General features: G+C 40.9%; 1 protein-coding gene across 3 annotated transcripts; it reads left to right on the top strand.

Annotated features, from left to right (window-relative positions):
• Positions 1–1488: 1488 nt before the first annotated feature.
• LOC139964684 (uncharacterized) lies at positions 1489–17637 on the top strand. Of its 3 annotated transcripts, none has more exons than XM_071966516.1 (4): positions 1489–1923; positions 13870–13967; positions 14910–15114; positions 17247–17634. In XM_071966516.1, the coding sequence occupies exons 2-4, from the start codon at positions 13878–13880 to the stop codon at positions 17564–17566; spliced, it is 615 nt and encodes a 204-aa protein (XP_071822617.1). In that variant the 5' UTR covers positions 1489–1923; positions 13870–13877; the 3' UTR covers positions 17567–17634. The 3 variants fall into 3 exon arrangements, with proteins under 3 accessions (XP_071822617.1, XP_071822628.1, XP_071822623.1); XM_071966527.1 differs by lacking the exon at positions 1489–1923 and adding an exon at positions 4697–6044 and having other exon boundaries at positions 17247–17637; XM_071966522.1 differs by lacking the exon at positions 1489–1923 and adding an exon at positions 6132–6178 and having other exon boundaries at positions 17247–17637.
• The last annotated feature ends 562 nt before the right edge of the window (positions 17638–18199 follow it).

Genomic DNA, 18199 nt, shown 5'->3' with positions numbered 1-18199 from the left:
GGAGGTTTGTTTGTCGATGGGATATGGTTCAGTCACGGATATGGTTTACTCACGGATTTTGCATTCAGCCGGGGACGAATTGGACCACCACTACGGGGGTAACCTTCTCTTCCCCCTTTGTTTTCAACCTCACACAAAGTTTTTATTAGCAAAACATCGCTGTTAGGGCTACTTGTATAGACATAAACATTACTTATAATACATCGTTTGACTAAATTTCAACCCCCCGCCAATGGTTCAACCCCCTCCCATCTTCATTTCAGTGACCCCAGTGCAACTCCCTCCTTTTCAATTCCTTCATTCGTCTCTGACCCTTCCACAAAGGTTTAGCCCTCTACTTGAAATCCTGTGCACGCCACTCAATTGAAGTAACAGGACAATGCAGTCTAATACACATGTAGGCCATAAGCTCAATGGGAAAACACATTTTTTGTAGGTCCATATATTTAACTCCGACACCGGGCTGAAGCCCCACCTCGAACCCCAGGTCATCCGCTCACCAGGCATATAGGAGTGTTAGCTCAGTGATTAACGCCGGTGCCTTTCAATCATAAGGTCCCGGTTCGAGTCACTCCAAGATTAATGTATGTCGTCCAGTTACAGAGTTGTTGACAATTGACAGTTCATAATCATGGACGTTAAATAGTGATTCCACTCATATTCCTGTTTATATCTGTTTTATATTGTTCTGTCGTGTTGGTTTTTTGGTTCTATAGATTTCAATTGGAATTTTCACTTTTTAGCATTCAATTTGTAGATTTTGTAGTCAATCTTGCTTTATCGCTTTTCGCTGCACGAGTACTTTAAATAGTTTTTCGATCTCATAGTCCTGTATATTTCTGTAGTTGGTATTTTGTATTTACTGTTTTTTCTTTTTATTGTTTTATGGCATTGTATTTTCTAGATTGTTTGTAAAGCGCACAGATGCATCGCGCGTAGTGCGCTATATAAGATTTTATTTACATTACATTACATTACATTACATTACATTACAAGAGACTGACTTCGGTCAGCTTGCGGCTTTGATAAGCCAATGATGGCTTCTTCGCGAGTTCCTGCTTGCATGAGGAACTAAAATACATACATACATACATGTACCAGCATATTGATTCATACCTTCGAAAAACACGAACAATCAAGCATGTCGCAAATGTGCCGGAAACCAATTTTCATCTTTCAATTTGGTTTTAAAGTAGCACTCCAGACATAATTGGCTTATTTCAAGGTGTATTTCTGCACAATCTAAATACACTGTGGAGACATAGACATCCCTGAACAATTATGTTTATTATATACTATAACATATATCCCTTCGTAAAGTCGATCTTGGCCTACGTTGCGTAGACATTTTTACACAGTTATGATAACAGAGCTCAATTTTCCATAAAGGGGTTATTTCCCTCGTTACCCCCTTTAACAATAACAATTAACAAAGATAGTTTCATTTATAGTTTCATATATAAACTTTACACCCCTATTCAAACAGTGCAGTCCGTTACAAACCATGCTTCATTAGCTGCACTATAGTATGGCGCACGCGTTGCATTTGACAGTGTAGAACTAATTATGTGAGTACGTTTCATATTAATTTAGATCTCTGTTATCTACAATGAGCATGTATAAGAGAAGGCTGTGTACAAGACAGAGATATGAGTTAGCTGCTGCAGTGTACAACACACGTGGAAGGTGGTTTTCGCATTCGCAAAGAAATTTCTGCCATTTATTGGCTCGTAAGACGAAATTTATAATGAAACGTTTTGACTAGCAGAGATAGGGCTCAATCTGGTGATATTATGCATGCTTGCCGAGCTGATACACTACACACACACACCAATACGATGTGCATATAGTATATAGCGCTTAAAACAGCTGACATTATTGGAAAAATCACGAATGCAGGACTGTGGAACAGTCTCCCAAATGGTGAGTTTTACCAGAAAACAGCTATTATTCGACGACGTGTGATGTTACGAGAAATAGTTGCATTTTATTCTCTGTTTTCTGTTCTTGTTTTTGCCTTTCTATAGCCTACTATACTTTGATAGAGCAAACCATACACGAAATGACAATCCATTTCTTTTCTGGTGGAATGTGTATGACTTATTATGCCAGAAATATGAGAATGTTATTGAATTGTGTTATTGAATACTGCATTTGAACTGTTGAAAATCCTTAGGCTACTATGGTCAGTATGGGGTATACAAGTTGGGGCAACATGACTTAGGCAGAGAGTAGTTAAAGGGGTGCGGGAGCACCCCCACCCCCAGGGTTTGTAATTTAGGAAGCATTGTAGGAAGAAGCACTTGAGGAAGCATTTTAGGAAGCATTATAGAAGGTATTTTAGGAATGCATTGTAGGTCGTATTTTTAATAGGAAGCATTGGAGGACGGTATAATAGGAAGCATTTTAGGTAACATTGTAGGAATATCATATTAGGAGGCATTTTAGGAAGCATTGTAGGATGTAGTATTATATGAAGCATTTTAAGAAACATTGCAAGAAATCATGTTAGGAGGGATTTTTAGTAAGCATTGTAGGTAGTATTTGATGGGGTAAAAGATGATGACGTAAGTCTCTCATATATGCCTTCTGGTATATCAAGGATATCTTAAACTATGTTTTTATTAACGATTTGTTACATAATTAAGCATAGGGAATGTGTTCGGAATTGACAGTGCCCTTTGTACGTCATGCCATCTATATACAGCGCTCATAAATGACTATGTTCCATTTTCTATCCCTGTACACCACCTACATGGATCCGCGCCTGTACCATGGAACATGGTTAAGACTTGTAGGGGTGTCGGAAGGACTTTCCGATTATTATTGGGTAAACACTGGCAGACACAGGGCAGTGGTTGTTTATGTAGCCGGTCAAAAACGCAGTGACGAGGCTTAAATATATTTTTAGGTTTGGGAAGATTACAAGTGGCACCTCCAAATCAGGGTAGGGCCGATTTACTCTGAGATCGTGGGGACAAATTAAAAAGGCGGAATGCTCACACAAAAACAAACAAATAAAGGTAAAGTGGTGTGTTTACGATGCACATGAACGTTGTATTAATATCAATGGGGTTACTTTAACTTAATGTGAAATTATATAAATGGGTGTAACTTACATATCTCGGAAATCTTACTTCTTATAACGACTCCACTGAACTTAATGGAAAAATAATACTTATCAGTCCCAACGAAAATAATAACAAAATCGCGGCGCGGGTCGACCGAATACAATTTGAGAACGAAATTGTCTCCTTGGGAAACTTCTAGGGCGGTTCACTTAGTTGGGGACGTCTCTGGATTGGGTGGTTCTCTGGACAGCTCGCTACTCGGGGAAATAACCTCTTGGGGCGTCTCAGCTTGGGGCGTCTCTAGGAGAAACTGTTGATCACTCGGGTTGGGTCATCACAGGGGTTCACTTCCGGATCCAAACATTGAATTAAAATGGGAATTTATAGTTCAGTTCCATCACAACAGAAAATTATATCGTTGCCAGATATTAGTACAGGATGAAATAGAGTTCTGCCTCCATTGGTACAGCTCCGGGTGATTCAATTTATTAAATATGAAATTTCCTTGTAAAACAGCTCCAGGCTTTTACTAAAATAGAATATCCATTTGTAGAACAAGCTCCAGGTATTCACTAAACTTCTATAAAAACTCCATGGGTAAATAGCTTCAATTAAGTGTCCATTTAACTTCTAAATAGCTTCAATTAAGTGTCCATTTAACTTCTAATTAATTTAATACTGGTCCTCTACTCTATTACTGATGAAGTTAGTCTAAGAAAATAATTATGATCTCGTGCCCAACCATTTCAAAGTTAATCCTTCCCCTCTTCTCCTCTAACTATTACAAACTTAATCCTTCCCTTCTTCTCCTCTAACTACTGTAACTACTGTAAACTTAACTCGGCATCAGTGTCTTATCTTAATTTCCCCCTACCATGCTACCTTATTCACTCCATCCCATAATAATAAGAATACATCCCATAATAATAAGAATTCATCCCATAATAATAGTACAAGGCAACTCACACATGACCACCTTAAACCAATTAAACACAAAGCTTGGTTCATTGAATATTCATGATTTAGTCTTTGTCTCAACTTTCCCCCCTCCTACTCTAGACCAGCTTGCCCTCCACTTCCTGGTATCTGAGGTCCAGTGACCAACCAGCTGTCAATTAATACTTAATACATAATTTACCAGACACATTACTTAATTTATGGTGTCCTTTGGTACATTTAAAATAATCATCTATCACCAAAACATTCCTATCTAACCAAACAAAAGTTATAAAATTGTCTATTTAACCCACGGTTCTGAAAAGGATAGACTCTTGGAGCCACTCATATATTCCTAGAAAATAGGACCACGCAAAACAATTACTTAGCTTAAGAAAAAGACAGGTCACACAGGGCCACCCGACCACTAACTGTTGCCATGTAGTAGTTAGCAATAAAAGTGAAAATTAAGGGAACTCATAAATCTACCAAGTAAAGGTTATTCATTGTCAAATGAATAAAAACAAACAAACAAAAGAAAATGATTAAATGGATAAAAACAAAAGGTGGAAAATAAAAGGAAATGATAACTATACAAAACATTAACCAGGTTATGCTCTGGTTACACTTTCCCCTGCCTCTGGAAATGGCTCTTGACATTTCACCTTAAAACAAGGCACCACCACCTTTGACTTTTTTTCAAAACACTTAGTGGCATAAAACACTCTTTTTTTTAGTTGGTAATAAATCAATTCATGACACTCATAGACAATCTTGAGAGCAAACTGTGCAAAATGCAATCAATATGACAAAATGTTAATAATCCTTGCACTTAATAGGACTGTATCCCACCATAACATTCACTGTTTCAACCAAGGAGAACAGGTTCCCTTCGTTAAATTTCACAGAAAAAATATTAGTTTCCTTACTTCACATCATGTACAATAGATATAAGTGGATAACTCAACCACAAATAGTTTGTCAGAAAAAATAGTAATTGTTACTATTGGTTTCAACACAAAAAACAAAATATGACCTTGTAATCATATGAAAATAAATGTAATGAGTTGTAAGTTATTTACTCAACACGTCTTTGCAGATCTGTTTCCAGTGTAGCATACTGTGACAGACAAATACTAACAGGTCATATCGTTTCATCTGCAACAATTAAACATTGGCTACCAAAGAGCAAATGGCCTTAGAAAACTCTTTTGGGAGATCCCTACATGACAATAAAAAATTAGTTTTCTCTTCCCAGGAGGGGCTAGTAACCTTACATTGGTTTGCTATGTGAGCATGTGACACACCTTTGCGTCGTGCTGCCAATCTTGCCGATCGTCTAGTTGGTTGTACTGCGTGCCGTACTCGTGATCCCAGCACGGGGCCTGTTGGGGTGGATTTAGTCTTAGTCTTTGGGGATCGGGGTGCCGGTATAGGCGGTGTCTCTGTCGGTGGGGTAACAGCTTCTGGCTCCACTGGGATTCTTCTCTCTTCCAAACTAACGTTGTGCTCCGCCTCTTCCAATGTAGCATGCGGAGTAGTCACTTCTTGTTCCTTTAATATTCTGGGAACCTCCTCAGGGGTTAAACAAGCTCTTGACCTTCTAGCTGGTACAGGCCTTGTTACCACTCTATACCAGGATAACTGATCATCTGTATCACTATCCTCTGTAACGTCAACTAAGGGTTTATCGTGGTAACATTGTCTTGGTCTCGGGACTGGTTTCTTTGGGGTTTCTGGGGGATCACATGTACTCATCGATTCTGGAATAGGTAGTAATAGGTTTCTGTGAAGTGTACGCCTCTTTCCTCTCCCAAGCTCTTGCTCTACCACATACACAGGTATATCAGGGTTAACTCTCCTTAAAATTTTGTAAACCTCTTGACCCCAACGATCAGCTAGCTTGTGTTTACCTCTGAGGTGCACATTCCTCACTAGTACTCTGTCTTCTGGTTCAAGCTCATTTCCTTTAGCCTTGGAGTCATATACGTGTTTGTTGTGTTGTGCTCTCTCTTTGGAGTGTTTTGCAGCTAGTTGGTGAGCAAATTCTACTTTTTCTCGTAGTTGCTCCGCATACTTATGGTGAGTTCTTGTGGATATTACTGGTTTAGGGAGTTGCATTGCTACATCCGATGGGAGGATCGGGTTTCTACCAAACATGAGGAAATAGGGTGCGTACCCAGTACTTGAGTGTTTAGTAGCGTTGTATGCATGACATAGTGGAGCTACAAACTCTTTCCAATTTGCTTTCTTCTCTTCAGACAGGGTACCTAACATGTCAAGAAGGGTGCGATTGAATCTCTCACAGATTGGGTTGCCTTGGGGGTGATAGGGTGTTGTCCTGGACTTTCTTATTCCTGCAATCTTGCAAAGATGTTGGATCACTTCACTCTCAAAATTACGCCCTTGGTCAGAATGTAACCGGGTTGGGAAACCATAATGTACAAAAAAATTATCGAATAAGACACGTGCTGTAGTACGAGCCGTCTGGTCTCTCGTGGGGAACGCCTGGGCATACTTCGTAAAATGGTCTGTGACTACCAGAATGTTTTCGTACCCTCCCTTTGATTGCTCAAGGGATAGATAGTCCATACATACCAGCTCCATTGGGGAAGATGTGTGGATGTTGACCAGCTTAGCAACACCTCCTGCTTTCTCATGTGTCTTGCGACGGATACATCTACCACATGATTTGATATAGTCGCTCACATCACCTGCCATCTTTGGCCAGAAATATCTTTCTCTAAGTAGCTCTAATGTCCTCTCTTGACCCATATGTCCTACTTCATCGTGCAATCCAGCCATAGCCTTACCTCTATACAGTGGAGGTAGGACAAGCTGATACACATTCTCTCCCTGGGGATCGTTATAGCATCGGTACAGTACTCCATCTTTGAAAAGAAATTTATCCCAATGTCGGAGTAATTGTTTAACACTGGGCGTTTCTGCTACGTACAGTCTTCGATTTGGGGGAAGACCTCTCTCTAGGTACCTAATTACTCGATAGATATCTGGATCTCGCTTCTGCCGATTCTGCCATAAATGGGGGTCGCCGCTCATCAGAGACTGGGGTTGATTTAAGTCAGTATCAGTACTACCGTTACATTCCATCTCTAATACTCTTGTCTGGGAGCACAGGGTCTCTACCATGGGAAGTGGGTTCTCTCCAACAGTGCACTTTGATAGCAAATGAACTTCACATATTGCTCGTACTGTGTCTCCAGTTAGGGTGTGGGGGTCGTCGGGGTGGGGTCTGCGGGACAATCCATCTGCATCTCCATTCCTCTTACCTGGCCGATAATGAAGGTCATAATTGTAGGTGGATAGAGCTGCCAACCAACGATGTCCTGTAGCATCAAGTTTAGCTGTTGTATTTACATAGGTGAGGGGGTTATTATCTGTCAGGACAGTAAATTTACGACCATAAAGGTACTCCTTAAACTTCTCCGTCACTGCCCACTTCAGAGAGAGAAATTCCAGTTTATGTGCAGGGTAGTGCATTTCACCCTTTCTCAGACCTCTGCTCGCATATGCAACTACCCTCTCTTTCCCATCTTGTGTCTGGTATAATGCTGCCCCCAGCCCCAGTCCACTGGCATCAATGTGTAAGATGAAGGGCTTAGAGAAATCGGCAAAAGCAAGGATTGGGGGTGATGATAATTCCTTTACTAGTGTCTCGAATGCAGCTTGGCACTCAGGGGTCCAATTCCAGGAGGGATCCTTTCTCTTCCCTGGGGATGGGTTCCTGCTGTGAGGGCATGTAAGGGTTTCGCCATCTTTGAATAGTCCTTAATAAATCTACGGTAATAACCCGTAAATCCTAAAAATGAGCGTACGTCGTGTACACTACGAGGTACGGGCCATGTCTGGAGTGCTTCAATTTTACTAGGGTCAGTCTCCACCCCCTCCTCGGATATGATGTGGCCAAGGTATTTAACTCTTTTACGGAGTAGTTGGCATTTGGATGGTTTCACTTTAAGACCGTAATCTTCAAGTCTCTGGAAAACTGCTTTCAATCTCTCGAGGTGTTCTTCAAAGGTATGAGAAAAGATTATAATATCGTCAAGGTACACCAGACATTGTTGAAGGTTAAGGTCACCCATACACATCTCCATGAGTCGTTGAACGGTTGCAGGGGCATTAGTTAGACCAAATGGCATGCGGTTACACTCATAAAACCCAAAAGGTGTTGTGAAGGCTGTCTTGTACTTCTCTTTCTCTTCTACCTCTATCTGCCAGTATCCACTTTTAAGATCTAGGGAGGAAAACCACTTCGCACCTGCCAGGGCATCCAGACTCTCTTCAATACGAGGTAGAGCGTATGCATCTTTAATCGTCTTGGCATTCAATTTACGATAATCTATACAAAATCGAAGGGTTCCGTCCTTCTTTCTCACTAAAACTACAGGGGATGCAAACGGGCTGCAGGAGGGTCGAATAATATCACCATCCTCCATGTCCTTCAACAATTTTCGGACCTCCTGATAATCAGCTGGGGGTATTCGCCGATGTCTCTCCTTAAAGGGGTTCGGGTCACTTAAGGGAATGGTATGCTTCACTGCTGTCGCACAGCCTAGATCGTTTTCATGTTTAGAGATGACCGCTTCATGTTTCCGCAATAGTGTCTCTATCTCTTTAAGTTGTGGTGGGGTCAACAGGGATTGGTCAATGTCAAAATCGTCAAACGTTATCTCCTCACTTGGACTCTGTACGTTGGCGCTCATACTCTGCGCCTTTCTCTCCCTTCCAGTTTTTGACACTGGAGCCTGCAGTACATCTACTCTGTGGATTTGACACACTTGCTTATTTCCCTTCAGGTAAACATCCTTCGTGGAAATATTGGTAATTTTTAAAGGGAAAGTCTTCACTCTTTGGGAGATATCGATAACACCGGGACTAATAATCAGTCCCGAAGGCAGCCGGGCGTCTGGATCATATTCGGGAATTACAAAAACTCTCTCTCCTTTAGGGGTCGTCGTCCTCGCCCTCCCTTTTACTAGAACTGATCTACCAGGTTGGATCTTGACATTACTATGGTGGTCGAGATATACCCTCCAGCCACTCTCTTCTGTATGGACCTTGGACTGTAACTCTCTATAGGCTGTCTGCCACGCTGAGGGAACTACGTTATGTTGTAAAAATTGTACCCCAAGGCATTCTCTACATTTCTCCATACAGCGGGATATGATATTAGTACCAAGAAGTAGGGGCACACCTTGGTTGTAGGGTGTGTCAAGGACAATAAGGGCACAGGTTTCATACTTCTCGTCTCTAAGGGTCACATGGTCAGGGAAGGTTATTGTTACTCTCACGTAGCCTAGATATGCCACGCTATGTCCTCCGCCCCCTTTCAGGTCAATGAGGCCACGTAGGTCTCCTAAGGGCATGTAGGAGAGATATCTCTTGTAGAATGAATTAGCTATCATGGTCACTTGGGATCCGGTGTCAATGAGACTCTTGCAGTAGACCCCATTAATTATAGCCGCACTCTCTGATGCATCTCCCACAATCTCATCTACAGGGGGGTACTCCTTGGGGCAAGGTCGGTTTGGGCCACTTACTGCTCCCCGGGTATAAGTGACCGTGGGGAGTTTAAATTCACCTGGGTTGATGTCCTGCAAAATGTTGCTATGTGGCCGGACTGTTGCACCTAAAACATCTGGTCTGGGGGCACTGACGAGCCAGGTGGCCTACAACCCCACATTTAAAACATTTTTGGGGCACCCTGTTCATCAATGGGGGTATATCATTTGACCTACGGGGTTTTGGGGTTGAGTAATCGCTCTCCTGTCTGTCTGCTCTTTGGAGCTCCTCAAGTTTCTTGGTAAGCTCCCTAACCTTCACCTCCAAGTCAGGGACCACTGGGGACGGGGCTGCCGAATGCATTAGTACTCTCCCGGTTTGAGCATTTCTTTTGAGGTGTCTCCGGTCGGCACACTCTTGTTCGGCCAAACGTGTCAGCCGAAGGAGATCTCCAAAATTGCTCGCCTCTTGGTAGTTGTGCCGAACGGCCCCCCTTACGTCATCGTCCACGAGCCCCTTCCAAAATACTACCCTAAGGGTCCGGTCCACCTCTTCTGCAGAGATCCCTCCTCTGTCCTTAGCCTTCATGACAAGGCTTTCTAATCTACACCCAAAGGCTGCAGTTGTTTCTCCTTTCTGCTGGTGTGTATTATAGGCCTGTGCTAGCAAGTCAGCCCCTGATTCCACTGTTCCATAAATCCCCTCCAGCTTTTCAACTATTTCCTCAATACTTGAGTTTGCCCCTAAATGTCTTACTACCCTTGCTGCTTGGCCCCTCAGGGAATTCCTTACTGCATTCTCTATAACCTCCTTAGAGTGCACTTCTTGTTGCAGGAGACAAGAGATCTCGTACTCCCACATCTCAAAGTTTTCTACGCTTAATTTATTGTTGGTCTCCCCAGCAAAGACCGAAATTCTTGGGGGTTGGATGATAGTGGTCCCCATGGGTTGGCGGGCTGGGGGAGCTGATCCCTCTGAGGATAAGCTCAGGTTATCGTCTTTTTGCACAGTGTAGCCTGCTAGCTTCAAGGCTTTGATCATGTCTTGTCGAGACATCTCGCTTGAGGGGCTTTGTATGGAAAGGCTAAGGGAAATTCCCTTGAAAACCTCATCCTTCAGATCTGTCACTGCCTTTTCTGCTATCTCTGCAGACTCACACAAACCAAACCACACCACAAACCACAAACCACCACAAACCACAAACCAAAACACATATACTCACACAAACCAACGCTAGGGTCACCATTAAACCTGAACGAATTTACTTCCCCTACTCTACCCATAAAATTATTCAATTCTTCCCCGGGGATACCCTTAACAGTTACAACCTTACCTTCCATGGTTTCTATGGTAACGCGGGGGAAGACTGGAGTAATAAATATTAGTTTACACCTCAAAAGGTCAAAAGTGTAAAGGCATGTGAAGGAATAATGGTTGTAAACTATTTAGGGTTGTACTGTGCTGTAAGCTATTCTAGAAACCTCTCTGCAAAGACTGAAATGTATGCTACACGCTCAGTTGTAACATTGGTGGAATTACTCATATAACACAACTTGTGAAAACTGGAACCTAAGATATGGATAAAAACTCTGCTCTCACTTTAAAGGTAATTATGTTGAAAATGTTGGACATTTAAAATAACATTGAAATTAAGTATGACTGGGTGAACATGTCGCCTTCTCAATGACCTAATCTCAGAGAAATAAATTGTAATCAGGTCCCATAAACGGGCGCCAATTATGTAGCCGGTCAAAAACGCAGTGACGAGGCTTAAATATATTTTTAGGTTTGGGAAGATTACAGGTGGCACCTCCAAATCAGGGTAGGGCCGATTTACTCTGAGATCGTGGGGACAAATTAAAAAGGCGGAATGCTCACACAAAAACAAACAAATAAAGGTAAAGTGGTGTGTTTACGATGCACATGAACGTTGTATTAATATCAATGGGGTTACTTTAACTTAATGTGAAATTATATAAATGGGTGTAACTTACATATCTCGGAAATCTTACTTCTTATAACGACTCCACTGAACTTAATGGAAAAATAATACTTATCAGTCCCAACGAAAATAATAACAAAATCGCGGCGCGGGTCGACCGAATACAATTTGAGAACGAAATTGTCTCCTTGGGAAACTTCTAGGGCGGTTCACTTAGTTGGGGACGTCTCTGGATTGGGTGGTTCTCTGGACAGCTCGCTACTCGGGGAAATAACCTCTTGGGGCGTCTCAGCTTGGGGCGTCTCTAGGAGAAACTGTTGATCACTCGGGTTGGGTCATCACAGGGGTTCACTTCCGGATCCAAACATTGAATTAAAATGGGAATTTATAGTTCAGTTCCATCACAACAGAAAATTATATCGTTGCCAGATATTAGTACAGGATGAAATAGAGTTCTGCCTCCATTGGTACAGCTCCGGGTGATACAATTTATTAAATATGAAATTTCCTTGTAAAACAGCTCCAGGCTTTTACTAAAATAGAATATCCATTTGTAGAACAAGCTCCAGGTATTCACTAAACTTCTATAAAAACTCCATGGGTAAATAGCTTCAATTAAGTGTCCATTTAACTTCTAATTAATTTAATACTGGTCCTCTACTCTATTACTGATGAAGTTAGTCTAAGAAAATAATTATGATCTCGTGCCCAACCATTTCAAAGTTAATCCTTCCCCTCTTCTCCTCTAACTATTACAAACTTAATCCTTCCCTTCTTCTCCTCTAACTACTGTAACTACTGTAAACTTAACTCGGCATCAGTGTCTTATCTTAATTTCCCCCTACCATGCTACCTTATTCACTCCATCCCATAATAATAAGACTCGTGACTTAGGAGGGGGGGGGTGGTAAAAATGATCCGTTACCGATGTATGTCCTGGCAGGGGGGGCCCCAGTCAAAAATATGGGGGGGGGGGGGCGGAAGTATCATTCCGCCCCCCCCCCCGCTCCGCCAGTCAGAAAACCCCTTTTTCATTTCCAAATGAGAAAAAAATCTCATTTGGAGCACCAAATTGCATCTATAAGGCCAGGTGAAAATGCAAAATTATTTACAAAATGGATTGGGTGTTGAAGTGTGCTATATTGCACCAAATTGCATCTGGGGCCACCTGGAAATGCAAAAAAAATCCAAAGGGGAGGGGGACACCCCCTCCACTTAGACCCAGTGGCGTCGCCAAGGAGGGGGGGGGGGCAAGGGGGCACGTGAAAAGTCAATGGTCCCCTGGAAAACCGAGTGCCCCCATCTGAGATTTGGGTTGGTAAAAAAATATATATATATTTTGTTATATTCAACTTCCATCATCTGAGTTGGTTTTTCAAAAGGACAAAGAAGCACAGTAATTCGTATTTTCGGATAATGGGAGAAAACGAGAAGGACAAGAAAGGAGTCTGGGGTCATGCACACATTAATTCAACAAATGTAGGTTCTATTGATAGGGTTAGGCATAATATCGACAGCATGTGTTCATATCCTCTGCAAAATTCTGCGCGTTGTTAAAATCATTACCTCAAAAATAGCAATTTCTGGAGATATCTTCAGATCGAATTTAGCATCAAATGTGGCACCATTTTGCATCTAGCCCATCCTCCGTATGCGAAAATTTTCCACCCCCTCCCCTTAGACCCCTCCCCCAGGACGGCGATCCGTATCCACCTAAGTGCCCCCATCAAATGCTGGTGCCCCCCAGACTGAAAAGTCTGGTGACGCCACTGCTTAGACCCCTCCCCCAGGCCGGCCATCAGTCTTCAGCCCCCCCCCCACTCAAAAGTACCTTCCTACGCCACTGCTATGGCCGACCAAATTCATATTGATTAGGCATATTTTTCAACTACCCAAATTGTCTCGGCGCCTTTGATTTGTTGTAAACTGTACTGGAAATTTATATGTCGCAAAAAAAAATTGTCCCTAGATTTTACATGACAACTGTCAGCAGATGCTTCAACCTGGTAGGAGAGGTATACAAACTTCGAAGGGCAGTGGGACGTGTGACTATGATTTGAGAGAGAAATGAATTTTGTTGTTGAATGTTTTTTTGTTGTTGTTATCAAAACGACACGTTTCAATGACATCATTACTTTTAAGTAAATTACAAGTTTCTTAATTTCCTCTATATCAGATCACTTTTTAAATAACAAAGGGGGCACTTTCTTATTACAAAAATGGAATATGCATGGGTACTTTTCATTAACCCAAAAAACAAAACAAGGCCCTTTCAATTCATATGGTCTTGCGTATTATTGAATGAAATTGGAAATGCTTAAGAAAATACCTTATTATTTGCATGAGTCGCCTGAAAACTGCTCTGATATAAACAAATGTTTTTTTCATTCTTTGTAGTGTAAGAAATGTCTCATCGGAACAGAGCTCCACCGGAACATACAAAGCTACTCCTGTTGCTAGGTAACGAACTAGAGAATGATACGGAAAAATTGAAAGTAAGTATTATGTAACCATTTGACAAATGCAGAATGAGAACGTCATGCTTAGTTTACTGCAGACGTCTTGTATTACTCCAGTGCCGTACGCGTATTTTTTTTTCCTAGGACGAATAAGGGCATCGGCCAATCAAATCCATGGATTCCAAGCATATGACGCTTTTTTCAAAAAACATGTTCTGAATCTTTTTTCCTAGTTTTGACCCCAGATTATGAACGACAATCCTTCATTTTCACCGGCAATGCATCCCTAACCCACTTCCCAAACCCTAACTCTGATTTCAAACGAATTTGTAAATTCCTGAAAAACCTGAAACCCTTATTCGTCCTAGGAATAAAAATTAGGCGTCCCGTACTCGAACTCAAACTCGAGTCCTTTTTTTTTGTCTGTACTCTGTTACTTTTACTTCTGAGTTTTTACTCAAGAAATCAAATCATGCACGTAATCGTATACTCGTATTCGGGAGATTTTAATGATACGTGTCTGCTACAGGTATTCGATACTTTGGTTTATCAGTTCAGTTTGATGCAAACTAATAAAACCCCAACAACATACGTACCATTGTCACATGCATGCTTGTAAAAACGAAAGGTAAATTACCACAAAAAAAAAATACATCTTCGGTGTATCATGTTCATGGTAATTGATGCACTGTTAATTTTATGTATTTGATAACCGTTGTTTAGCTATAGAACACGATAAGGACTAACGATGGATATTCGAGGGCATGGTGAACCGTTGGGGTTGGTTTTAGTAATTCATCTTAACTTCGCAATTGTTGCATTTTATTGTGGATTTCAATATGTTATCTTTTGAACACATTTTGTAAAACCAGAAGAAGGTATATTCAGAATACGAATGTCAGTTTAACCGACTATCGCATATCGAAAAAGAACTGTTGCCGTTGATCATCCTTCTTTTGTGAATATTCATATATTCAGATGAGGTGCCGTTCAGATGACGCCAAGCTACCACCTAGTGTGATGGAGAAAAAGACAGCCCATGGTCTTTTGAAACTTCTCGATCAAAGAAGAGTATTTCGTCACGATAATTACTCAAAACTAGAGGAAATCTTAAAGGATATACAGAGAGATGATTTAGTGTATCGATATTTAAGCTCAAAGAAAGAATCTAGTGAGACTACAGGTAAGGACCGATTACCATGGTAACCGTTTTGTCGCGCACACCCACCCACACACTTCTTTATCTATAAACACTCCAATAAATAAATACGTCAACAGGATTTTGTATAACGTTTTGAAAATTATGCGGACTGTTGATATGTTAACAATATTATCGCCTGGCTGCGGTCATAAAAACTTATGAGATTAAACAGTAGGCTACTTTCTTAATGTTCAGTCTTAATGTTTTGTTAAACTGTCGGTGTATAATTCCAAGGTAACGAGTAAAAAGATACAGACATAATTTGGATACGTTGTAGACCGTTAGCAAACACTGCTTATACAGTCCGTGCTGTATTTTCTATATCACAAGTTTTTGAGAAATGCTCCTTTAATCAGCTGTGGTTAGTCACTAAAAGTGACTAGACTATAAAGTCTAATTCACAGATTAATTAGTCAGTTCCTCAGATACAACACAAGACTCATTGGGAACACATAATACTTTTATGGCCTCAAATGACATGTTTATAATGAGTTACAAAATTGTCAAAAGTAAATGTTGTTGAATATCATTAAAGTAAATGTTCTGTCATTTACATGAAGTTGAAAGAATATGTTTCGGTTGAGTTATATTAAAATTTATAATACAATGGTTTAACGTTAACATTAAGGCGTGCACTGAGGAGTTGACGTCATCATCAATTTAGCATGAAAGGACCATTCCAGATATTTTAAAGGTTGATATCTTGAAACTAGAGTAGGTAGACAAAACATTACTAGCACCCAAATGTGTATTTTTTGTGTGTGTCTGTTCTATTAAAATTATCGCTTTATCAGAGCGTACCCTGGTTTAACACACGTCCCAATGAAAACAGGATGTTAATACCACGATCGGTAGTAGTCTATAGGCCAGGGTTGTCCAACCTTTTGCAGAGGAGGACCACATGGAATGATTATGATAAAGAGAGGGCCGCATGAACCCTATACGCTCGATTTTTCGATTTTTTGCCCGAAGCCCAAGGCAACACAATGTGAGCACTGGAGCGCACTGATTTATTTTCCTTCCTGATAAAACAGATTAATAATGTGCAGCCGCCCCCCCCCCTCCGCTGAGAGAGTGTCACACAATTTGACCTTTTTCCAGTTTTTTTTTGGACCCAGAAGGTTCGAATGATTGATTATATAGCTCAAATTGTTATCAATACATTTGCTCACTAAAATTTCGCACCGTAGAACATCTCTGGCGGGCCGGACGCAACCCTGCGGCGGGCCGGACTGTGGCCCGCGGGCCGTAGGTTGGACAACCCTGCTATAGGCCATACTTACGGTTGTTAGCTACCTGCAGCACGCAAGTTGTTCCAAGCAACCAATCAGTGCAGCGAATTCCCTAATATGATATTATTTCTTCGAGCCGTCGATAGTTCGACAAAATGTCCTGGAAATTCGACAACGTGTTAAATGGTAAAACATGTTCATGTTAGTAGCTACGAGAACGTTACCAGAGCGATAAAATATTCAATTTGTAATATAGCATATACGTTTACAAGACACCTGGACACGAAGAAATAAACATATGCAGTACACTCGCACAGAAGACGTTCGAGAACGCATTCTCTAGAATTACGATTATACTAAGAAGTTGACGAACTTCGCCGACACGGTGACAATTATATGTCAAGAACGCTGCACTGTGTGGTCATTTGAGCAAACGTAGTAGACATCCGTTATGGCCTAAGTGGCTTGCCATAAGCGGTGGGTATAGATAACAAATATTAGTACTTCTGACCAGACTTCCATATACTTGATGCTAATAATGGAATTTGGTGGTCGCATTGGACGTGCGTGAGGGTTTAAACCCTCCCACCCCTCTCCCGTATGGAAAGCCATACTCCCGCACATTTCCATAACCATGCTGGAATAATTGACTATACCGCTTGGTCAAGTTAGAAACTGCAGAACAACTACAAGTGCCATAACTGGTGATAGCCCTCATCTCAAAACAAGCAACCACTCGGGTTCACTCCACTCCATCATCTAATTTACTGACATCCCCACCTTTCCCCCCTCTCACAGGAAAAGTACTTTCCACGTTGAGACTGACCGAATAAGATTCTGGGGAAATAACAACTCTTTGCATTTCTTTTTCCCCCGTTCCAGAATCGACCCTTCCAGCCACCAGCAACCGGCCGTCTGACGCTTTTTTCCAAGATTTTGTACAAACGCTTGGTAGGAATTGGAAGTTCTTCATGCGCTCTGCGCTAAATATCAGCGACAATGAAATCTCATTAATACAACAGTCACATCCATATGATGTAAAGGAACAAATATTCCAAGTACTCAAACTGTGGCGAGAGAAAAATAAGGGTACAGCTACGCTGGCCGCGTTGTTAGAAAAGTGTGAAAGTTATCCTGATTTAGATATAATGAGTTCCAAATGTGTGCAAAAAGAGATTGATCGATTAGGAGAAGGAAAATGACAACGGCCATTTTGTAGTGAAATTGAAACATCATCTGAATATTACTGAATTTTGTATATATTAAATATATATATATATATATATATATATATATATATATATATATATACAATACAATACAAGTTTGTACCCTCTACCATTACTGTTGTATGTGTGTGTATAATGTAACGCTCAAATGGTCAACAATATACGATGACGATGACGCTGATGATGATGATAAAGATGATGATAAAGATGATGATAAAGATGATGATAAAGATGATGATAAAGATGATGATAAAGATGATGATAAAGATGATGACGATGTCGGTGACGATGTGGATAACGCTGACGACGACGACGACGATAATGATGTAAAATGTACGATGATGATGTAAAAATATACGAAGATGAGATTGACAACTGTTTCTTCTTTCATCTATAATGAGTTTATGTGATTAATTATCATTTCGCTATCATTTTTTTCTTGAATAGATGCCTTTTTGAGCGAAATCTACCATTATGGTACAAAAAATTGAATTGTTGAAATATGTTATATGATCAATTGATCAGTTTGCTCAAACTTGTTAAATTGATGACATATCATAACTAATCAACTTCATTTGAAGCACATTGTTGATTTCCTCAGTCATT

The sequence above is a fragment of the Apostichopus japonicus genome, chromosome 3 (genome assembly GCF_037975245.1).
Source record: "Apostichopus japonicus isolate 1M-3 chromosome 3, ASM3797524v1, whole genome shotgun sequence".
Lineage (NCBI taxonomy): Eukaryota > Metazoa > Echinodermata > Holothuroidea > Aspidochirotida > Stichopodidae > Apostichopus > Apostichopus japonicus.
This window is presented reverse-complemented; position numbering and strand designations above follow the sequence as displayed.

Bases quoted from the DNA above. Each gene is read 5' to 3' on its own strand.
- LOC139964684 (XM_071966527.1), top strand. From the start codon at position 13,878: ATGTCTCATCGGAACAGAGCTCCACCGGAACATACAAAGCTACTCCTG. The intron at 13,968-14,909 runs GTAAGTATTATG...TCATATATTCAG, and splicing joins ATGATACGGAAAAATTGAAA to ATGAGGTGCCGTTCAGATGA. The intron at 15,115-17,246 runs GTAAGGACCGAT...CCCCCGTTCCAG, and splicing joins AGAATCTAGTGAGACTACAG to AATCGACCCTTCCAGCCACC.